The sequence below is a fragment of the Lampris incognitus genome, chromosome 15 (assembly GCF_029633865.1).
Source record: "Lampris incognitus isolate fLamInc1 chromosome 15, fLamInc1.hap2, whole genome shotgun sequence".
NCBI lineage: Eukaryota > Metazoa > Chordata > Actinopteri > Lampriformes > Lampridae > Lampris > Lampris incognitus.
Genome location: NC_079225.1, coordinates 35,043,627 through 35,068,735, shown reverse-complemented (window position 1 = coordinate 35,068,735; position 25,109 = coordinate 35,043,627). Strand labels below are relative to the sequence as shown.

The 25,109-nt window shown below is 45.1% G+C and overlaps 1 protein-coding gene across 1 annotated transcript; it reads right to left on the bottom strand.

The window, feature by feature from the left end:
* Positions 1–1,501: 1,501 nt before the first annotated feature.
* LOC130124854 (triadin-like) lies at positions 1,502–11,779 on the bottom strand. Its single transcript, XM_056294201.1, has 5 exons — positions 11,761–11,779; positions 6,582–6,794; positions 3,316–3,369; positions 1,837–1,962; positions 1,502–1,614 (listed from the first exon to the last, which is right to left on the bottom strand). Exons 1-5 carry the CDS (start codon positions 11,777–11,779, stop codon positions 1,502–1,504), a joined length of 525 nt encoding a protein of 174 aa, XP_056150176.1.
* Between the last annotated feature and the right edge of the window lie 13,330 nt (positions 11,780–25,109).

Below are 25,109 nucleotides of genomic sequence, written 5' to 3'. Positions count from 1 at the left end.
CATCTTCCAGCTGTTCTCCTGGACTAGGGAATGCTGTTAGTACACTAATGCAACCAATTTTTGTACATTAATATAATATTTTGTTGCTTGTTCATAAATTTATCATACAATACAACATGCAGAATTTGTGATATTACAAGTTTTATTTTAGTTAACTTAGTGGCAAAAATCAGAAATATCACAAATCTTACATCACCGAAAAGACCCAAAAATACTTTAGCACAACTACATTTACATAGAGACAGGCTTATTAATACTCATATTATATTCATAGGTATCTATCTATGGGGTAGGATGGCGCAGGAGATTGACAGGCGGATTGGTGCAGCGTCAGCGGTAATGCGGACCGTTGTACCGGACCGTTGTGGTGAAGAGGGAGCTGAGCCGGAAGGCAAAGCTCTCAATTTACCAGTCAATCTTCGTTCCAGCCCTCACCTATGGTCATGAGCTTTGGGTAGTGACTGAAAGGGTGAGATTGCGGATACAAACGGCTGAAATGAGTTTCCTCCGTAGGGTGTCTGGGCTCAGCCTTAGGGTGAGGAGCTCGGACATCCGGAGGGAGCTCGGAGTAGAGCCGCTGCTCCTTCGCGTTGTAAGGAGCCAGTTGAGGTAGTTCGGGCATCTGATTAGGATGCCTCCTGGGCACCTTCCTTTGGAGGTTTACCGGGCACGTCCAACTGGGAGGAGACCCCGGGGTAGACCCAGAACTAGCTGGAGAGACTACATGTCCAATCTGGCCTGGGAACACCTTGGGATCCCCCAGGAGGAGCTGGAGGGCGTTGCTGGGGAGAGGGACGTCTGGAGTGCCCTACTTAGCTTGCTGCCACCGTGACCCGACCCCGGAGAAGCAGCTGATGATGAGGTATCTATCTATTCATACATGAATAGCAACAAGTGTTTACGCCCATGTTTAACTATTGCTCCATAGGTCGCTGGTGATGAACATTTGCACGTAAACTTTAGCATGGCAATGTGCTTCTTTGTTTTATCAGTGAAGATGGGGTATCTTATTTTGCGGCTGTGGCTCCAGGTATGTTCAGTGGCTCCCATTAGCTTTATTCACCTGAATTATGGACGACTGAATGATGCTGGTGCAAATAAAGTCAAGTCAACTCAAAATCAAATCAAGTGATGCTGGTGTAACAATAAAATTCGCAACATGCATTCATTGTTTGCATGTTACTGTAATGATCTTCATGTCACACTCTGATCACCCAAATCACAGCAATCACTTGTTTCCAGGCGAGGCTTTCTGTGTGACCCCGTGCATGCTTGCATCACGGATTAATAAATAGGATTATCATGCCAACCCCCCCCCCCAAAAAAAGCAAACATACCTTTACTTCGAGATGGTAGAAATTCTCCTAGATAATGGAAAGGGAATTTGTTACTCTAGACTCGTAAATTAAGAATAGGGATAAAGTAGCTACCACACCAACAGATGTTTCATTAACAAAGGGGTTGGAGAGGTATCGGTCAAGGAAGAACCTCAGGCACATGTTCATGGAATTATTTTGTGATTCAGTTGCAGGTCTTTTATTAGTCCTTTAAACATTGGAACAGGAGAAGAAACGTGCCGATACGAACCTTTTTTCCTCACCGCATACAAGTTTCCTAGAGAACAAGGAGGGGTATGGAAGACATTAAGCTCATTTGGTAACATAATCAAAATTAATCAGTTAACATTCACTTGTGTTTCAGTGTTTTACTTGTTGTGCCCATTGGCAAAGCATGAGATGACAAATGTTCATCAGGGAGTTGTTCAGAAAAATCATTAGTGTTATTCATCAAACATTAAACAGTATTTTTTTCGTGTGCGTGTCTTTGTGCGTGCACCTTCATCTTCTTCAGGGGCGATGAGGCTGGCAGCAAAGTTTAGCATCATGCTGACCAAGTTTGACGACTCATCCATTGCCTCATTCACAACCTTCATGGGGTCCGAGCTAATCTTGTAAAGGCCTCCTGCAGGGGCAAGTGAATGCATAGAGCTGTAAAGGTTTACACTCATATCCTCAGCCCACATACACACTCGCACACAAACACACACCCGTGTACCCGCAAACACACATACACACACTTGTTTATTCATTGGTTAATTCATTGATTTTCATTCAACATTCATTTGAGGGGTTTTTTTCCCAAACACAGGTCAGTCCAAGTCATGATTGAGTCCAATTTCAAGAGGAATAACTTGTTTTATAATTTTCATGTTCATTTTTGAAAATATTCATTGGCTGTCTGTGTCCCGGAAATGATAAGAAATGCAGCACTTACTAGATAATGAGGAGGTTAAACTGGAAGGGGGGGGGGCAAATGAATAGCTCACCACCTCCACCACTCCAGTCTAACCCCTGTACATCGCATTCTGCATATCGCGTTACAGCGCATAAAACCTATTACACATTTAAAATTCCACTTCTTTAAATACCATTCAAATGGGCTTTGAATCATGGCTCAAGGTTGGTTAAGCTAAAAAGGCACCCGGGTGGATGTGAAACCAAGAGATGGGGCTCAGGAACATGAAGTCTGGAAACAAATGTGTAATAGTGGAAGAAAACAGCACTTTATTTTTCTGTTGCATCCGTCATCAAATTCCCCTTCAGCATTTGTCTGTGTTCAGCGCACTGGTCAGGCTATCCAAATTGCTTTTTTTTTTTTTGGTAGGTTCATTTGATTCATTAATCTCAACACCCACCGACGTTGCGCTCCATGCCTGCGGGTTTTACATAACCTGCGACATTGTGTGCCCAAAATGCATCCAGATCTGAGGCGAAACCAAGCAGGCCTTGCAGAAATACAACAGCTAAGTGCGTTTTACAAAGACAGAAAGGCAGAAACTGGAGGAGGGCTTGAGTGTTCTGCAGACAAGATACCCGCCAATCAAGCTCGCCGCGAATTCATTCAAGTGTGTCTTGACTCGCTCAAACACTCAAAACATATTTCAACGGGTTCTCGGATATTTAAAGACTGTCTTTTGCCAACACTTGAACCCAGATTAAAATATGAATGTGCAGGCATATGCAGAGAGATAAGAGCAGAAATGCTAATGCCCTGAAGCACATCGTACAGTATACTTATCCTGACCGCCCCTTACAGTTTATTCTTGTACATGAAAGAAATCCTTTGTCACTCATAATATAAATATTGGTAAGCAAGAAAATATCTGCAACTCCACAAAAAAAAAAATTCAGTCGTCTTGCATAGCTAACACTGATAGCTGATATCAGCGGCCATTGTTAGCTTGTTTGCCTGCGCAGGCCTACGTAGCCGTAGCGAGAGGTTAGAAGCCGAGTGGGATGGGGGGGGGGGCCTTGCCTCTACGCCCTGTTTCCTTTAAAGCTTTCCTGACGGCAGGAGGTGGGGGGGCACCTGGTGGGATGAGAGAGACAAACGGTGAGCACATTAAAAACAGGAGGAGAGAGGGCCCAGCACTAGGATGGGAGAGAGTAAGTGGCCCAAAGGAATAGAAGAGAGAAAGACAGGAAGAGAGGCCGTGGGCGCATCCCTGTAAGGATCAGAAACACAGGGTAATGTCACAGCAAGGCAGAGAGAGGTTAGAAGAGGAGGAAAAAAACAGCCTTCTTTTTGGGAGAAGAAAAAAAGGGAGGCATATTTGAAAAATACAAGAAAATAAAAATTGTCAGAAATCTGAGATATTTCTCTTTAAGATAGGCTGTAGTGGAGAGAATAAGGAGGCATGAAAGAGTGTAGAGGTCATCTCGGAGGAAGAGGAGAATGAAGAAGGGGAGATGTAGGGCAGAGAGAAGTAAAAAAAAAACCCACAGGAATCCATAGTTGGCAATAGTTTCAAACAGATATTATTGCTCTCTGTGAATTATGCAGTTGTGGTGAATCAGCCTGTGAGTCACAGAGAAACCACGAGTACTGGCGCACGTCTGAATCTGAAGCAGTAATATTTGCATCTGAAAGATGAGTCTTGGCAGGGCCCGTTTGCTTCATAGGGCACATTGACGTGATAACACTGAAATACTACCACTGGTGAAAAGAAAGATCATCCCTCAGCATAACATTTATTTATCCATCCATCCATCCATTATCCAAACCGCTTATCCTGCCCTCAGGGTCACGGGGATGCTGGAGCCTATCCCAGCAGTCATTGCGCGGCAGGCGAGGAGACACCCTGGACAGGCCGCCATGCCATCACAGGGCCAAAAATTTATTTATAGTCATCTCTAAACTCAACTTCGAACACTAACAGTTGGGTAATGTTAAATAGCTGGTTACAGATACTATAAAGTGTGTTACTGTATATAAGGGAACATGGTAACTGTGTACTCACCTGTGAGTCTCCTAACTGAGGCGTGTGTACTTAATAGAATAGCTTAGATGCTATTTTAAGGATATATAGATGTTTGCCACATGTTCATGTCTTGTTTTCCTACCCATAGCACATCAGTTAAACAGCTGGCCTACTTTTCTTGATGGCAATTATCTTGTGTGTTTCCAGCTATGCTTCCATCCCACATGCCCTATCCGTCGTGCCATAGTCAGCCATCCACCAGATGCTTTTTTTAAAAAACCAAGACACAACACCGGGCCAATACAGGGACACATGATTCTTGTCATTATGCCTCCGTGGCTATCAATCACGTCGTCGGTAAGTGGCGTCAGTGTGGATGTTTCGAGGAGTGAGGCACACCACACCTACAGTGGCCTTTTCTTTATGAGCAGCACTTGAATAAAAGGATGCTGGTGGCCTACAAGATGGAAAAGTACCAATTATGAAATGATTATACCTATATCTTCATCCAACACAAATGCAACGCCGCGGACGACTTGTCAAATGGCGATTGCGTGAGATTCATTTGTGGAAAGCGGAATCCCGAGGCGTTTCCACCTTTGTCCAGATGTTATTATCTTCCATTGCGTTACAGCTACAACAATAACTAAAGTTTAACATGAAAAGACAAACCAACGCCGAGAAAAAAATATTACACGCCATAGCTACAGTCTCCATCGACTGATGTCCGTGTCGCTAGATGCATTTATTACACCAGCTCACGCTGATCTTAAGGTATAGATGTGATGGCTCTTACAGAGTTATCAGCAGTTCGGAGTAGTTTCTGAACAGGGTCACCAGGTTACGTCAGTGGCCGGTGGACTAGTGACTTGTATGGCACAGAGAGGACTTCCCAGTTAGGGAGCGTCCATATGCTATGTAGCTGTTGTGGCTCCGACAGTAATGTGAAAGCTGTATGGTGGATAGCTTCAGTAAAAATTAGGCTCAAGCATGGGCATAAAGGCGGTAACTTTACCATTAGACACATGGGGGTCATTAAAATGTGGTATGATTATGTAACTTGACTTGAGAAAGGTTTTGTACTCAGGAAGTATATCTAGTGATAAATTACTGCCCAAAACTTTTTCTACAACCATTAATCTAACTAGCTTTAATAACAGGGAACCTTTTCACTTTTTTGGGGGGGGGGGTCGCCCCTTTTCTCCCCAATTGTATCCGGCCAATTACTCCACTCTTCCGAGCCGTCCCGGTCACTGCTCCACCCCCTCTGCCGATCCGGGGAGGGCTGCAGACTACCACATGTCTCCTCCAATACATGTGGAGTCACCAGCCGCTTCTTTTCACCTGACAGTGAGGAGTTTCACCAGGGGGACATAGCGTGTGAGAGGATCACACTATTCCCCCCAGTTCCCCTCCCCCCTGCACAGGCGCGCTGACCAACCAGAGTAGGTGCAAGTGCAAAACGACCAGGACACATACCCACATCCGGCTTCCCACCCACAAACATGGGCCAATTGTGTCTTTAGGGACCCCCGACTAAGCCGGAGGTAACGTGGGGATTCGAACCGGCGATCCCTGTGTTGGTAGGCAACGAAATAGACCGCCACGCCATCTGGACGCCCACCTTTTCACTTTCTTAAAGCTTGCCAACTCACTCTTCATTCATCCCATGGCATCGTCTAGTGCCGCTATTGACAAAGCGTCACTAGATGACACGCAAGGAAGGTACCCTTCGGTGTCTGCATAGAGACGTGGCAGGGTGCTCCATAGACACCACTGTGAAACCTCTGCCCTGGTTTATGAATATTAACGACATACAGGTGAGTTAGTTGTTAGGTTTAGGTAGCTGGGTTAAGGTTAGGTAGTGGTTAACCCATACAGACCACATAAGGGTACGTTGTGCGTTATATTTCCGATGCTTTGTCAACAGTGTCAGTACATAATGTTGTGGGATGAGAATGGGTTTGCTTTGCAGCAAGCCAACACCTGATAACAACAACCAACTGCAATAATAGCAGCTATTCAATACTTTTCTTCTTTTTTTTTACTGTTGAACCGCAGTAGACTGCTTCTTTGTCAAATGTCTTTACTTGTAGTTTTTATGGTGTGCCAACAGTTTTATTTGATGTATAGAAAAGATAGGTACCATTGAGCACCATGGGTATGCGGGTTTTCCTTCCAACCAATCACAGACATAGCAGCGATGGGAAGAGTAAATGTTCTACTTCCACCTTAACTTTTATTGATTTTGGTGAAGATACAGAGCCTGTGGTCCTGGATGTACTTTGAAATGAGAAAGATGTAAAGGACCTCTCCTCACCTGACAGGGTCCTGTAGTCCATGAGATCAAACATGATGACGAAAACACAAGACCAGGTGATGACAAGGGCCAGCACCAGGATCCAGGCTAGCGGGGAGCTGAAAGTAGAGTAGATGTCGTCTGTAAAGGTTTTCCTGGATAACCGCGCTGGCGGTGACCCGGCATCCCCGCTCTTACTGTCGATGACCATGGTGGTGGTGGTGGACGAGCGCACTGAGAAGCAAGGGAGGAGATGGAGAGCGGAGAGGGATGTGGTCTTTGAATGAAGCACAGTGAAATCTAATCAAAGGAAACACATTCAGACATGCCCCTGCAGTACATATTTTGCATCTGCGATTTAGAGTCAGGGGAAGGTTAAGTTTGTTAAGTGACGTGCTTCCTGGTGCTGACAGTGAAATAATCATGTTTATTTTTAACATGGTTTATGAAAATTGTAGGATGGAGACTGATGTGTCCAGTTAACTCTTCAGCCCCGAGAGGAAAGTCATGTTATGGCGGCTTAATGGATGAAACAATGGAAAATTAGGAAATGGTGAGGAAAAAAAAACATATATATTTTTTTTTATATCCCCCCTTTTTCTCCCCAATTGTATCTCGCCAATTACCCCACTCTTCCAAGTCTTCCTGGTCGCTGCTCCACCCCCTCTGCCGATCTGGGGAGGGCTGCAGACTACCACATGCCTCCTCCGATACATGTGGAGTCTCCAACTGCTTCTTTCCACCTGACAGTGAGGAGTTTCGCCAGGGGGACGTAGCGCGTGGGAGGATCAAACTATTTCCTCCAGTCCCCCCCCCCCCAAACAGGTGCCCCAACCAACCAGAGGAGGTGCTAGTGCAGCGACCAGGACACATACCCACATCCAGCTTCCCACCTGCAGATACAGCCAATTGTGTCTGTAGGGACGCCCGACCAAGCCAGAGGCAACACGAGGATTCAAACCGGGAGCCCCGTGTTTGTAGCCAATGGAGTAGACCGCTACTTTACCCGGACGCCCAAAAAATATATATCTTGACTGACATAATGCAAAACCTGTTGCGGTACAGCTGCAAGCGCGAAACTGCAAGAGCATAGGCTGGGTGCACCAATGTGCATGCCGCTAGACCAGTGCTTAGGAGCTGGGCTGTGACAGAGACGGGGACAAGGCCCACCTGTTGTGTCTCTTCAGCCAGCTCTCCATTGGCAGAAACCAGAGTTACTCTGTTACAGCTGACTCAGACAGCTTAGCAACACACTTGTGAAAGCGCACACACACACACACACACACACACACACACACACACACACACACACACACACACACACACACACTAGCTAATGAGCTGTTGGTTGCACGTGGAGATTATATTGTCCACTGACTGTTTCTTCTCTTCATTTCAGCAAAAAAATGGCTCCACTTCGTTTCTGAGTTTTATACATAACCAGTCACCTGAAAATCTTTGACCAACTCAATTTTGAGATTTGAACGGACTGAGCCGACACGAGGAAAACACATATGAAACACACACAAACCAGCTTCGTATCAGTTTCATTCAGCCCCAGCTGCTCCAGTGGAGCTCACCAGTCAGCAACATAAAAAGACCTCCGTGACAAAGGACGGTCTACAGGAGTCAGTAAGTCAGCGTTTGTAGGTCTCCCAAAAATAGCGGCTGTGTATTCAGTTCATTCAGGGCAAATAAAAGTTTTTTTTGGGGGGGGGGGGGGGGGACTGCATCATTCTCTTATGGATATGTTCAACCTTACGAGGCATGAGTTTTACTTCCAAACAGTGGCGGCTGGCCAGTACAGGGTGCTGGGGCGCTGCCCCCTTCAAACGTCAAGAGATGAAAATCTACTTAAAACATGTTAAATATAATTTAGTTGTATAACGCAAGTAATTATGAAATAAAAGTGTTTTTCAGTCTGTCGGCAGCCATTAAATATTGGTTCCAAATGGCGTTTGGTTGATTTCTGTCTGAATACATATACTTCTTGGGTGAGGGGCTCCGGCCAAACAATACCTTATGCAAGCCCTCAAACTTTTGGCGAGCAGGTGACCTGAGGCTGCTGTCTGATTGGTTTCTTCAGATTTTCCATGGGGTGCAGTTCTGTGCGCCCCAGACACTCCCACTTTTATTGGCAGCGAATTGGTATTGCTTTGATGTTTTTTGATCTAATGTGATTGGACAATTGTCGTGGCTGTCAGTCATGTTCACACCCACCGTGACTGTCAATCATCCACTGTCTACAAACCCTGATAAAATCTTTTGGCTACATTGTCCTTCTTAATAACTCTGTGACTGTGTGGACATTAAAGGAGCTGTCAGGTGTGCTGCGCCAAGGTGAATTGCGCCCCCGCCCCAAAAAAAAAATGTTACCACCAGCCGCCACTGCTTCCAAACCTTGCCAGAAGATAATGAATGGAGATATTTAGGTTTACAGGTCTGAGGCTCATCTTGTCAGACAAACTCTCTTGTTTTTGCAAACACTTGTTTTATCCAGAAAAGGTGTGAACATGTTTAATCGTTTCCAGCAACACCCTCAAAGCGCTGATAGAGTCACACTGACTTCCTGAGAGACCTGGGGGCTGCTCGTTATACAAGTCTGTGTGTTGTTTAACACTGGACAGTTACTAATGCTAATGGGGTTAATTAGCTTGTTAAGGAGGAAGACCTTGATGATAATAATTGATGGAGAGTTACTCGTGTGCGTCCTCTGCTCAGGCCCTCCCGACCAGTGTGTAAATTACACCAAGTCGTTTCTATCCATCCATTATCCAAACCGCTTATCCTGCTCTCAGGGTCGCGGGATGCTGGAGCCTATCCCAGCAGTCATTGGGCGGCAGGCAGGGAGACACCCTGGACAGGCCGCCAGGCCAAGTCATTTCTAACTGCAATATATTCCTCAATTCAAATTCAAAACACCTCCCTTATGGTACTTTTTTTTTTCTTCTTTAAAGAGGCTCAAAGCTCATTGAGGGATGCTTAGCACTGCCATAGTTCCTGCCCTGCTCCCAACAGATCTGAGGATTTGAATTTGAACCTTGTGTCCACACACCTTTTTGCTAACCTACCCTTTAGACTGCTGAAGCCTGGAGGCTTTAGTCTAGCTAAAATGGGCAGTTTTATTGTGAAATGTGCCCAAATATCTTATTGCACCTAAATGTGGGTTTAATCCAGGAAAGCCAGAACCTTCTAGTAAGCCAAAACAGAAAGCAAACGTAATGGAGATCACACGTACAGCGCAGGGGGTCAACTGCACTTTCCCATCCAACAGTGAAGTCCTCCTAGGCATCAATCCGTAATTCAGTTGGACTTGGATGGATCCATCTGTCTATCTCTCTTCAAGTTGAAGTGCCATTTATGCATGGGTGGGTTACCTAATGGGCCTACCGGGCCCAGGCCCAGGGGCCCAAGGGCTCAGGTGGCCCCTAAGCTAGAGCGTCTACGTAAAGTCGCTGTTATTCACTTCGCATTTCTTGTTGCATAATCAAAGGGCTTTGTCATTCATGTCAATAACACAGCCCCAAAAGTCCTACTGAAAAACTGAAGGACTAGCCTATTTAATATGCTGTTGGGGTTAACTGTGTGCATGTGCTCTGTAAATCCTGTTGAGGTACAGGTAAAATTAGTTATTTTGCTGTTGGCTGCAAGTCAGTGTACCTGCCCTGCGGGCGGGGGGGGGGGGGCTTTATGTGTCCCTGCCCAGGGGCCCCTTGTCTCATAATCCACCTTGTCTCATAATCTACCGCTCAATCTTTTGTCTCATAATCTACCTTGTCTCATAATTTAGATAATAATGGGTTCATGGATGAATGAGCCCATTCCTCCTTTTCAGACGGTTGGCCTCAAGACTGCTGATGACATTTCTGTCACTATTATCGGTCAGTATCTTTAACAAGTCATGTCAGAGAGATCATGAGGAGAGGACAGAATGAAGTCTTCCCTTAATGAGTCGATATATCCGAACTACGTGCAGCAGAGACATTGCCGTCTATGGCCCGGCTGGATGCAAAACGGCAGGGCAAATGATCCAAAGCAGTGTCAGTGCAATCGGCTTGTATAGACTCATTGAGTCTATACAAACTGATTGCATGATTAAATGTTTTTATGATTAAAACCTGCATTTGTGTGGGCAACACCAAAGTAAGAGGAACAAGTTTAGTCCCGCCGGCAACTAGCATGTGTGTCTGTCTCTGCATTGACAGCAGACTTGTGCAGAAGGCTGGGGATGTATGGGCTACTGCATGTGGGATGGCTGAGTAAATCACACACTTTCATTTAAAATGCCGAGTAAAGACATTAGATGCTGTACAACTCCACACCTTAATACAATGTGTTGTTTTTCTGCTTGTGCAGGAAAACAAGTCGGAAAATCAAAAATGAACCGGAATCAGACAAAATAATGGAAACGCTTGCAACGATGAAAATAGTTCTCAACAGAGTGTAAAAATGCTCCCTGACTGAGACGTCGATAATTCCCCCCCCCCCCCCCCCAGGATGGCTCTTTTTCACAGTCACAGTTCTGCCAACACTCAGAAATATTAATGATTCTTCCCGATGGGGTAAAAGCCACCTGCCTTTGGAGAGAGAGCAAGCCAGAGGTGCTGACTGACCGATGAGTTCATTCAAGACATTCATCACGCTTGTAATAACCTCTCTTTTCATGAATGCCCCCTTATTAGACAATGCAGGAGTATATTTCTGCTGTCTGCCCTGCCTCAATGCATCTACAAAGCAAACCCTCCCCCCCCAAAAAAGCAACTCGGATCTTTCTGGAGCATGTCTGTTTTAGGGTTTTTTTCCCCCATTATTCATGGCCAGAAGTGAAAGTGAAAACTGTATACCAATGATTCATGATCACAACACCGGTTAATGGGACTGTGCATTGTGGCGCTACAGCTGTGTTGATATGGACTGACTGGTGGCTTCACAGGGGTCTCAAGACTGCATAGCACGCAGCCGATATATGATAGCGCCTTATTTTTAGACACCTCCAATCGTGAAAGTCTTCTACACACAAGGCCGAGCTGCCCAACCTTTGAAAGTCCCTGCGTCACACTTTGGAGCATTTGTGTGAATAAAACATCATGTTAAAAGGGGCCAGCTGACACATATCTTAAAAAAAAAAGAGAGAGAGAGATCTCTGTTGTGATGTGACAGTAAAATTGTACAGACTTGGCTGAGCATGTTGATACTGTACCTTCAACTGCCTCAGTCATGGTTTAAGAAACATAGATCTGTGCCAAAGTTTAATCCTTCACGCGGATGAGGCCGCCATGAAAATGAATGCGCTCAGTAGCTTTTGCACAACTCTGCAAGAGGACTCAAAATGTTCAGTCCCAACCGAACAACATCAAGCAGATGCCAGGATCTGGATTAAAAAGCCAACAGAGCCACCGGCGAGGAAAAAACAAAACCTTTTGGCTGCCACCAAAAACACACTATGCTTGTCTTTCCATTTCTTGAGACCTTCTTCGGCTTCCGGTTTCAAATGATCCTCTCCCAAGTCCAAATCTTGGCCGATGGAGGGGTTTGGGTGTGTCCTCCTGGTGCTCTGCAAAGTAGTCGAGTAAGTTCCAGTATGTGGGGATGCAAAGACAAACAGGAGACCAAGTTGAGGAGGTGGAAAGACTCGGTCCCGGGGCAGCGTCTTTGCCCTTTGCCTGGCTCGGGGTGGGGTGGCGGAGCGGAGCAGTATTAAAAGTTGCTCCCCCTGGCCCTGATTAGATCAGCTACAGGAGAACAGAGGGGGGGGGGGCAGGGAGGGAGGATGAGCGGGAGAGAGAGGTGGAAGCAAAGGGGGGAGGTGGTGTGGAACCACTGTCCATAAAGTTGCGCGAGATAACGCGGCACAACCTGAACAGCAATTTTCCACATGCCCACGAGGGAACTTGGAAGTAATTGCAGTGAAGTAAAGTCAACAGAAACGAACCCCCGTCTAATTAGGCTCGATCACTGGCACGCCGGCTTATGTCTGGGCTAAGCCACAGGCCCCCGGGTTATTCTTAGAGTCGCTCACTGCCGCTGGCATTCTACTTTGCCTTTTTAGGCCAGGGGTGTGACCTTACCCCCACCCCCACCCCCCCAACTCACCACCCCCACCCCAGGCCCCTTATCGCTCCCTTTCCTTTGCTCGCCTTTACCGCCGCTGCAGACAATGTGTTTGGAGTGTGTCAGCCTTCCACATGCTTACACACACACACACACACACACACACACACACGCTTATTCTATTATTTTACACATCTAACTATATATTAATCTTGCTGGCTGTGTTTAATGGCCACACCAAACAGAGGAGGAAGATAAATTCACAACTGTGCATGAGCCTCTATTACTGTGCATGTCACACAAATGATCTCCACCGTATCTATTTTTTTTTTCTGGTAAGATCTGTATTTCTTTTGAAGATCTGTGCTTCTCTTACCCAGAAAGTGTTATTTCATCCAAACTCTTTTTCAAACACTGCCCACTGTCCTTTCAACGACAGTGTTGGGGGTGAGAGCCAACAGCTGGGAGAGATACTGACGGACTCACACCCACAAAAAGCTGCAAAACACTGTTTGATGTGTGCTGCTGCACGCTACGAATAATGGAGGCGAAACGAAGCGTCGCCGAGTCGCTGGTGTCACTTACCAGTGATGATGTGACAATCCCGGATGTTTATGTCTCGGCGTTCCCCATTCCAGCAACAAACAACAACAAAAAGATAGAAAAGAAAGAAAGGGCGTTTGATAAAGCACCACGCTGATAGAGGCAAAGAAAGAGACTGCCTTTGTGCCAGGCTGTGGACTCTGAAGCCAGACTCCGTTGCAGCCTTTTGGCTTTGCAGTATAACTGTGGACAAAGCACTATGCATCTAATGGGCATCTGTGATAAGCCCAGATCAGCATGGGCCTGCACTTCTCCTGCTTATGTAGACATTAAAGGTTTATTACACCCATAGTATTTCAGCACTCTTCTTGGACCCTGCCTTGGGAGTGTAATCGATCTCTCAGAAATTGATTTTTATTTTATTTAACCGTGGTTTACAGTTTGCTGTGATGCTTTGTTTTGGTGTTTGAGTTCCTGAAAGTCGTGTTCAGTTCGCAGAGTAAATAAGACAATTTAACAGCGTGACGCTTTATTGATCCCTGTGTTGAGAATCCGCTTTGGTTTGGCTGCCTCCGGGGAGGTCAAGCAGGGTCAGCTACTGAACAACACCACTACAACTTCGGTTTTAGCAAGGACAATTCAGCAGGGCTGAGGATCCCTGACATGGGGTCCCATTTTTGTGAATACCGCCCATATCCATCACATAAACGTTCATATATGCCTATTGAAGTTGAAGTCCACATAACATCATTATAAATGCACTAATATGGTTACATATCGTCACCTTCTTAGAATAATGGCCTAAGTCATATTTTCAAGTTTTTCAAAAAACAGAATAAACTGAAACTGAAACAAAATTATTCTAAGAAGGTGACGATATTAGAGTAGAGTGGGATGATTGGCCAGATACAACCGGGGAGAAAAGGGGGGGGGGGTCCAAAAAAAAAGAAGAAAGCAATAAAACGTGATTTGCCCAAGTTTATTCTAGGTTATTATTAGTATAATACTCTCTCAGCTGAACTGCGTCCCATCACACCCACACACACACACACACACACACACACACACACACACACACACACCCCTCTCATGGCGTCTTTGCACATGCAGACAGAAACTCCACGTTACTGGTCATTAACGGTCTGCTGATGTTCTCCAGCAGCTGGTATCTTTAATAATCCATAAATATTAACCCAGCTACAGACCGTATAGGTTTAATCTGTTCTAGTTCCTACTGCTTTTTTATACCCAACACTACATGCTATGTGTAATTAATTGCATGCTGTATTTTTTCAAACCCCCCAATGAGGTCTACATTCAGTTTTGTCTACATTTGAATATGTTCTCTCACCAGTGCAATATGATTATTTAAAGTGCAATAGTCAAATTCAAATGGCTTTACTGGCATGACGTAACGATGTACATATGGTACATATACTCAATGTGTTGCTTACTTTATATCCCACAATGAGCAGAAGCCCTTATTCTGATGTAGTCTTCCGCAGATAATCTGTCTCTCTATTTTCAGCATGTTGTTTTGCATTGTTTTTCCCCTCTTGAAAATCACATAGTCAAATGTCTTATGTGCAGACTTACTTGCTGACCATTCATATATGAACTTGAGCAATTTGTGTTGAAACAATTAAATTTAAAGAGTCGCCTTTAAAGAGTTGCCTTGAATCCTGGAAATATCTTATTAACCTTGCTAGTGTAGGCTGTCAATAGTACATAGTTCCAGTAACTATGAGAATGTCATTTATTGAAAAGATGTCTTGAAGAAAGCGAAGCCTAATACCCAAAGTCTTACTCGGTTAAACTCAGGCTGCCATGCCCCTAAACCTGTGGTAGCTAACTACCCATGTCAACAACAGTCCAGATGTAATAACCTGAAATGATAAATAACTCATGTTTATAAGCAGGGACAGCTGGTGTAAATGGGCTATTAGGGCTAAGCCCTAGAAAGTTCTTGTTAAAAAAAACAAAAACCTTAGAACAGGCATCCAGGTAGCGTAGTGGTCTATTCCATTGCCTACCAACACAGGGATCACTGGTTCGAGTCCCCGTGTTGCCTCTGGCTTGGTTGGGTGTCCCTACAGACACAATTGGCAGTGTCTGTGGGTGGGGAGCCGGATGTGGGTATGTATCCTGGTCACTGCACTAGCGCCTCCTCTGGTCGGTCGAGGCACCTGTGGGACTGGGGGGAATAGCGGGATCCTCCCACACGCTATATCCCCCTGGTGAAATTCTTCACTGTCAGGTGAAAATAAGCCGCTGGCGACTGACTCCACATGTATCAGATGAAGCATGTGGTAGTCTGCAGCCCTCCCCAGGTCGGCAGAGGGGTTGGATCAGCGACCGGGACGGCTCGGAAGAGTGGGGTAATTGGCCGAATACAGTTGCAGAGAAGGGGGGGAAATACATCCATTATCTAATCCACTTGTCCTGCTCTCAGGGTCACAGGGATATTGGTGCCTATCCTAACAGTCATGGCCCTGGGCAGACCGCCAGGCCATCACAGGACCCCCACACACACACACACACACACACGCACACACACACACACACACACACACACACACACACACACACACACACACACATTCACTAGGGACAATTTAGTGCTCCAGTTTCCTCCCACAGTCCAAAGACATTGCAGGTCCGGTGAATCAGCTGTACTAAAAAAATGTCCCTAGGAGTGAATGTGTGTGTGCGTGTGTTGTTCCTGTGATGGACTCGCGGCCTGTCCAGGGTGTCCCCCCGCCTGCCCCCCAATGACTCCTGGGATAGGCTCCAGCCCTGAGCAGGATAAGCGGGTTGGATAATGGACGGTAAGTTTGTCTTACTTACTTGGTTTTAACTAAAGGACAGGCTAACAGCACGCGTAGCTGAGCTAAGAATTCACTTTTCTGTTTCCCGTGCTTGGTTTTTGGAGGAGACACAGCTTGGACTCAACAAAGAATTGTGGATTTGTAACATTTATCCGACAAATTTAGGAAGTGTGTGTGTGTGTGTGTGTGTGTGTGTGTGTGTGTGTGTGTGGCATCAGGCCATTCTTGTGGGTACTTCTCTATGGTGTTGTTGTAGAGCACTTTCTATGGCAAGGTAAATAGTGTCGTTGCGGTAACTTGGTATCTCGAATGTGATGCTACTGGTTGCTGCAGCGTGATCCACTGATGGATATAATGCATTTGTTAGCCCACCCACCCAATATCAGCACCAGGCGTCACTGATAACAAGTCATTTCCAAGTGGCTTTTCATCCAGTAATACATTACTCTCGCCATTATAACATTCTCAATGGCCATTGTAGGGCAAAGGTGTAAGAATATCGCAGAGAATTAAGTTTGACATGGAAGTCATTCTGTCATTGTTGAATTACAGATCATTCAAACACCATCATATTAGCAGCAGCTATTAACAACATTGCTGAATGAGGGAAAAAAAGGGGGAAAAACATCATTATACATGATTGCAGTAATTCATTCCTAGAGAAACTAACTACATTTTAACCACAGCTTGAATAAATGCTCTTATAAACAGATACCCATAGCATTTCCATCTAATCACTTACCAAATCAGAACATTTATGCATTGATAGAAGGTCCTGAGTTCAAGCCCCGGGGTAGTCCAACCTTGGAGGTCGTCCCGGGTCGTCCTCTATGTGGAGTTTGCATGTCCTCCCCATGTCTGCGTGGGTTTCCTCCTGGTGCTCCGGTTTCCTCCCACAGTCCAAATACATGTAGGTCAGGTGAATCGGCCGTACTAAATTGTCCCTAGGTGTGAAAGTGTGTGTCCGCCCTGTGATGGCCTGGAGGCCTGTCCAGGGTGTCTCCTCGCCTACCGCCCATGACTGCTGGGATAGGATCCAGCATCCCCGCAACCCAATATGTGCCACATATTTGCCAAAGGTGGCCAATATTTGTTTTGTGATATTTGGGCCATATTCACCATTTACCACACGGGCCACTTCAGGGTCACATCCAGATTACATGTTGCTGAGAACACCGCATCTTTGCCAAAAAAAAGCCCACATTTGATTTGGCATATTTGGGCCATATTTGTTATTATACATATGTGCCATTTCAGGCTCACATCTATTTTTTCAGGGCCAGAAGAAGGCCATCAGTGTCACATCATTGCCTGAAATGGCCCATATCCGGAGGCTGTCTGGGCACCCACCTGGGTGATGCGTGGCAGCCATTTTGCACCAGAACGCTCACCCCACATCAGCTTGAGGTGGAGAGGGAGGAATCACTGAGCCAATTACATGGAGGATGATTAGGTGGCCAGATGGAGAGAGCCAGGTTGGGAATTTTGCCAGGACACAGTGGAGCCACCTACTCTTTGTGATAAGTGCCATGGGATCTTTAATGACCACAGTGAGTCAGGACCTCAGTCTAACGTCTTATCCAAAGGACAGCATCTCCTACAACACAGTGTCCCCGTCACTGCACTGGGGCATTGGGATTTGATATTTGTTGTTTTAAATAGGACCGGGGGAAGACTGCCCCCTACTGGCCCACCAACACCACTTCCGGCAGCAACTCCGTTTTCCTGGGAGGTCTCCCATCCAAGTACTAGTCAAGCCCATACCTTCTGTCGTTTGGCAGAGCCAGGGTACATGTTGGTGTGGCTGCCGGAATATTGCTGTAAATGAAACAACATCGCCAAGGAAACTTCCTGGTTAAAGTTCCTATCATGAGGTTGATTAAAAAAAAACGTCGCCCTATGTATTGCTGTCTGTATATAAATATATTGCATGCTTTCTGTCTACTTTTTTAAAAATTTATGAAAAATGAGGTCTTATTGTTTTGAAGAGAAATTAGACTGAAAATAGAAAATTCAAGGTGGCACATTACTATAAAAACGGTATATAGATATTAAGATTTCCAGCAACCAAACTCTCCTGATGCTTTTCGATGGACTTCTTCCCTGGGGGGGGGGGGCATGGCACTTAAAGTATAAATTGTGTTGGCCTGAACCCTTAAGCTTCGCAACAAGACGATGGTGTGAAATTAAGATAGTAAATGGCCTGGCGGCCTGTCCAGGGTGTCTCCCCGCCTGCCACACGATGACTGCTGGCATAGGCTCCAGCATCCCCGCGACCCTGAGAGCAGGATAAGCGGTTCAGATAATGAATGAATGGATGGATGGATGGATGGATGGATATAGTATATGTTCATCAAAAATGTACAACAAATAAAATATCAAAGTTGACGTGATACTGACCTCTAGTGGTGTGCCTGATTCACAGTGGTGTGGTTAAGGAGATGGACTGTAATGCTGAATGCTGCTTGCTGCATTCACATGGAATCCGGGAGACGGTAAACAGAAGTTGGTAAAATGTAACGGGAAAAACCACAAACTGCGCGACGGTAAAAGAAAAAAAGGGATTGGTTGCTATGGTGATATTGTTTTGTTTACACAAATTGATGCATTGAAAGCAAGCAGGAAAACGTTTGGCAGCCTCCTCTTTGTGTGACTTGGTCGACACAGTGAAGACAAGTAATTCAGATAGTTACTCTAACATTCCTAAAGTCCTTCTGTTGTCCCTTACCCTGCCCTTGAGCAGGGCTGCACGTGAGAGGGGATTTTCACATCTCAGTATAATGAAAAGCAAGTACAGATCCCGCCTGTCAGACTCTTGCCTCTCATCCCTGATGCACATCCACTTGTCTAAGATGACAACATAGACTTTTGACCCAAAGCCAGCTGTTGACTTATGGATGCAAACTGCTTATCACAGACTCAACCAGGAAGAAAGAAGTCGGCCTACATCTTCATCTGCCATGTTTGGAAAAAGAGGAAGACATTAAAGACTTAAAGGAGGAAGACTTAAATTACAATATGCTGAACGGTTATTATGGAATTTTTGCCCAATGACGTCATGAAAAAACTACCTACCTCAGCTTTAAGTGAACCATGGGAGTTAAGTTGAAAGGTTTGGTCTACTTATCCAATGTCAAATATTTTAGCTGATCAGGTAATTCCAACCTCAAGTAGGCCGCCAGTCTTGGCCGTGTGCATGTTTCTGCATACTCACCACTGTATTTTCAATTTCTTGTGTTGCTTTTTTCTTCTGACTATGCCCAAGATGCCTTTGTCTCACATAGATGAGGCTGTGCTTCATTCTGGCTTTCACCTAAAATACTCTAAGCGAGGCAGGCTAAGATAACTGCTAGCCCATGCAGACCGGCACCGAGGGCGGTCTGGCGGCGGCCTCACCTGGTGCTGACTGTGTTTTTGGTGTCATCGTGTGGAGTGCAGGGAGGTGTATTGAAGGTGTCTGGCTGGGAGAGCTGGCGTTGGATCAGCTGGGGAAGCCTGGTCTGCTGCATCCGGTGGGCTCAGGGACTACGGCCCTGCCTGGAGCTACACCCCAGGAGGAAACGCCAAGGGTGGTCTGACAGGACGCGGAAGTGGGGCAGACTAAGCTAACTGCTAGCCCATGCAGTTCGTTAGTTCTCCTGACCTTCGTTCTCTCGGACATTGATTTTTTGTTTGTTTGTTGGTAGCTTAATATATTTGTTCTTGTAGTTTTTAGACATGAGTTTTTGTCTTTGTGTTGCACTGCTGTGGGCTGGGGGGGAAAACGATATTTCATTTAATTTCATGTGCAGAAGTACATGAACGAAATGACAAAGTGTTCCTGATACATGAATCCTGAAATGGCCTACCAAGAGGTTGGTTTTAGTGACGCTCCGCCTCTGTAGTGCTGACTTCAGAGAGTACGTTCACGTATGTTCCCTGTCCATCTACGGCGCACATAAGCAAATCTAAGCATTCTTTGGGAAGGAATGTAAACTTTTATTCCCCGCTTGGTAGCTAAACTCTACATTCAAAATATTTGAACGAAGCCAACTAGACATCTAAATGTGCAGTCAATTGGGTATTTTTATCTAAAACCAACAATGCATATGCTGCCCAGCAAAGTGTGATTTGAAGTAATGTTTCCTTATAAGCAAAGAGTCGATGACTACCATCTGTGATTTCTCTGATCACGGATAAGAAAAAACACTATTTCATTGTCGCAAGCGTGTGCATTCAAGGCATATGGTGCTCAAACACATGGCGGAAATGAAATTCATTGTCTCCTCTGTTTTGTCAAAGTGGTGGTTTTTGATTATATCTGGAGTTGGTTCTAGTTTTTGGTTGTGGAACAGTTTATATTGCTATTTGTTCATATTTGGGTTATTGTTCTACCATACTACTATTTCTTCCCATCTGTGTACAAAAACACTGTCTAAATACCAAATGTAATCAGTCTCTGGTAAATTAAATTTCTGTAATTATATTGATGAGTGCAGAGATTATTGCACATGGATAATGGATAACACAATCATGAACTAGCAGGTGCTCCACCCAACTTTACGACTTGTCACACACACACACACACACACACACACACACACACACACACCTTCAAAGTACATACTCCCAAGGAGTCGTGTCGAAGGTCTCATGTGATAAGGAGAAATTTTGCTCGGTTGTGCTCGATGACCAATTAGTCAAAACAGTAAATGTGCATTCTGGGATTAAAACTATTACATAAAGGACCTGCAGACCTAAGAAAACATGTTTTATCGTATCAGAGCAGTATTTGCAGGGACCTCCAAAACAAATAAGAGTTTCTGTTCATGTTAAACCAGACGGAACAAGCAACCACTGAAATGTCTGGATGTTAGAAATCCACAAGCAACTACACATTACCAGTAATATGCCATATAAAAGGACGTCTACCATATTAAGTAGGATCAGTCTCCATAGACGGCTGCATTTTATAACACATCAACAATACAATTGAAATACAGATTGGGACATGTCGCCAATGCTCCAACACAATTTGCCTGTGTGATGTGGTAGAGTGTACAGGCTTTTGTTTTATGAAGTGGTGTTTGTTTGAATTTGTGTAGTAGTCGTGTGTCGGCTTAGACACATAACTCAAAGGCAGTCTCTGGAAACAGCTCATGACACTGCAAATGGCCCTAGCTTACAAGATAAGACACTAAGGAATTTTATGACAAACCAAGGAGATATCGTTCATTGACACACTGTGGAAATGTGATAACATCGTTCTTTGTGCTTACATAATAGGCGATTTTCCATTGGAAGAACTACACGAACTCCCAGGCTGGCGCGAACTACAAGTGGAACTACCCCGTAGTCGGCCCTCTCGAATGTCGTGTTTCCATAGCGATGTAGGAACCACCGGGCTCATGAGTTGACGTCAACATTTTGCAACAGCTTTCACTGCAACGTAATTACAGCAACGCCCTGGTGCCTATGACAACAACAGATCAACATGGAGGGAACTGAGATGGATGTGGCACTGCTGTTTGTTGTGTTAGCCTATATGGCTAACTTTATGTTGATGGAGGCAAACTTGAGAGTAGACGAGTAATACTAGAAGAGGAAGTTGAGAGGGAAGAAAGAAGAAGGGATGAAGTCAAACGGAGGATTGATTTGAACCTCGCCGGTGGCGTAGTAAGCCAACAAAGCCTGCACCTCCTTGTCTCCATTTTTCAGCTGATGTCTCCATTCTGCTTGATGTTAGTGCTTGCTACCACACAGGTTGGTTGCTGTCTTATAAAAATGGTGCTTGTTGAACACCGAAGTAGTAGGCTGGTTGTTTCCAACGTTCAACCAATCAGCATCGAGCCCCGCCCAGCAGGTTTTCAGGGCCGCTCAGAAGTACCTACCCCAGAGCAGGGACTACAGACATTCCCGTAAAAGTCCCAGTAAGAGTTCCGGTCAGGGGTAGTTCCTCTAGTGGAAACACGAGCAAAGCTGCCGGCCCCCTAAAAGGTTCGGGTAGTTCCGCTGGTGGAAAATGACCTAATGCAACTGTTTCTTGCTAACAAAGTGGTTACAAGTTCAATGTAGTTTCTGCAAACAATTTCCGGTCACATTTGCACTAAATGACTTTTGTCATTTTGTAATTAAAGTGGCATGCATACATTCAAAAAACATCAGGCTTTCACTTTTAACAATTATCTTTTATTGCCTGAAGCAGATGGGAAAATGGCAGTGTTCTACTAAGTAAACTAAGAATGTGGCTGTTCTATACGATCATGTTGTTGATGATAATAGTAACCCCGCCCCCTTTTTTCTCCCCGATTGTACTTGACCAATTACCCCACTCTTCTGAGCCGTCCCAGTAGCTGCTCCACCCCCTCTGCTGATCCGGGAAGGGCTGCAGACTACCACATGCCTCCTATGATATATGTGGAGTCGCCAGCCCCTTCTTTTCACCTGACAATGAAGAGTTTCGCCAGGGGGACGTAACGTGTGGGAGGATCATGCTATCCCCCCCCCCCCAGTTCCCCCCTCCCCCCTGAACAGGCGCCCCGACCGACCAGAGAAGGCGCTAGTGCAGCGACCAGGACACATACCCACATCCGGCTTCTCACCCACAGACAAGGCCAATTGTGTCTGTGGGGACACCCGACCAAGCCCGGAGGTAACATGGGGATTCGATCCGGCTATCCCCGTGTTGGTAGGCAACACGGGGATAGCCGTGATAATAGTAATTTTATGTTTATCAGCCACAACAGCAATCTATATCATGTCCTCTGTCATTGTAGTTTTTTCTTTATGGATCACAAGAATGATAATCACATGTGTATAGCATTGGAATTCATATTTGAGCCTCACTAGTATTTCAAATCGTTAGACAACATATTACACAGCTACTCAAACTAAAGCACTGTTGTTATACATCTTTTACAGGTCTTCTGTAGTTTATTCATGCTTTTGCATGAACAATACCCCCGACAGCCAATGCAGCCAGCCAATGATAGACCAAAGAATATGGAGACACACTTGAAAGATGGTTTTTGCCAACCTGAAAAAGAAATAAAAACTTAGATATATTACATATTGACCTGTCTAAATGTTTCTTTGCTTTTTATATAAAATAGGCACATGGGGAGGACCATGTGTCAAAAGGGGGATGATGGACACAGTAAACAAACACTGGTTTATGAGAGGCTTCACGGATTATTCCCAAAAGTTTTATTCAAAATGTTTAATTTGTTTGAAAAATAGTGCCACAAGAGGGCAAATCACTCAAGCCTCGAGCCAACGTCTCCCTGACCAACCGTTTGATCACCAAAAGATGGATTTCATTGAACTAACACTGGGTGAGGGAAAGAAATATTGTCTTGTGATTGTTATGTTTTCTAAGTAGGTGGAAGTTAGAGCAAAAATAAAAACAGTATAAATAAATATAAACAAATATCAAACCTTTGTAAAAGCTTTCATAAAAATAAAAGTTTTAAGATGAGATTTAAAAGAAGCTAGAGACTTGGTTTGTCTTAGTTCGACAGGAAGAGAGTTCCATAGTGTGGGGGCTCTAACAGTAAAAGCCCAATCACCCTTTGTGACAAACTGAGACTTAAGAATAGCAAGCAGGGCTCCATCTGCAGATCTTAATGGTCGAGAAACCATGTACCAGGTCAATAAATCACAAATGTATGTAGGCGCAAGACCATTTAAGGCCTTAAAAGTGAGCAATACATTTTTAAAATCAATCGAAATATAACAGGGAGTCGGTGTAGGGAGGCAAGCACGGAGGTGATATGGGCATGCCTTTGTCCCGGTAATGAGTCGAACAGCGGCGGCCCCCCCCTTTTCTCCCTAATTGTATCCGGCCAATTACCCCACTCTTCTGAGCTTTCCTGGTCACTTCTTCACCCCCTCTGCTGAGCCGAGGAGGGCTGCAGACTACCACATGCCTCCTCTGATACATGTGGAGTCTCCGGCCACGTCTTTTCACCTGGCAGTGAGGAGTTTCGCCAGGAGGACGTAGCATGTGGGAGGATCACGCTATTACCCCCAGTTCCCCCTCCCCCCGAACAGGTGCCCCGACTGACCAGAGGAGGCGCTACTGCAGCGATCAGGACACATACCCACATCCGGCTTCCCACCCACAGACACGGCCAATTATGTCTGTAGGGACACCCGACCAAGCCGGAGGTAACGTGGGGATTCGAACCGACGATCCCTGTGTTGGTAGGCCACGGAATAGACCGTTACTTATCCGGACGCCCAAGCAGTGGCGTTTTGTATCAACTGCAGACAGTGGAGAGAGCCCTTGCTGATACCATAATAAAGTGCATCACAACAGTCGAGCTGAGAATAGATAAAAGCCATGTGCAGCTTTTTGCAGATCAGCAGTTGATAAAAATGACCTAATTTTGGAGATTAGCTTGAGCTGGAGAAAGCATGACTGAACAACATGTTTGATTTGATTACCAAAACCGAGGTTAGCATCAAATATTACCCCAAGATTCCTAGCAGCCTGCTTAAGACTACCTGACAGATCGCCAAGATTAGAAACAAAAGGACTGATGGAAATTGGGGGACCGAACAGAATGACCTCAGACTTATTATTAAATTTAAGAAATTTTTTGGACATCGTGGATTAAATGTCAGAGAGGCAAGTCATCAGATCTGTGGGTTTTAGTGGAATAAAATGTGAGCCTATAACTGAATCAGAATATACCTATCGTACTGTAGCCAGAGTGTATTCAGCCCCATGGAATTTGCAAATAAAGCTGGCATTTTTAGGTTTTACTTTATATAATTCCCGTAGGCCTATATTCTTTACTAAGTCTTTGACTCACAACTGTTCATTTACTTTGCCTATTCTGTGTGTGTATGCCCTGCCTGATATTTCTTTGTGTCTACAGGACCCCAGTTATGATATCACAGCAGACACTGCTCATTGTAATAGGACAGTTAAGATAACATTCAGTAAGCAACCCGCTCTGCCTAAAAAGGTCGATTTGATTTGTGGTGATCAGGCTTAAAGCTGTTTCCCGAAAGAACCCACAGTCAGTGTTACTTTGTATTTTTGGTGCCCTTAATCAGACAGGCATCAGCATCAGAATTATCACTCCATTGCAAAGCCAAACGTACCTTATCAACTGCTCAGCACACATTTGGGCTATTG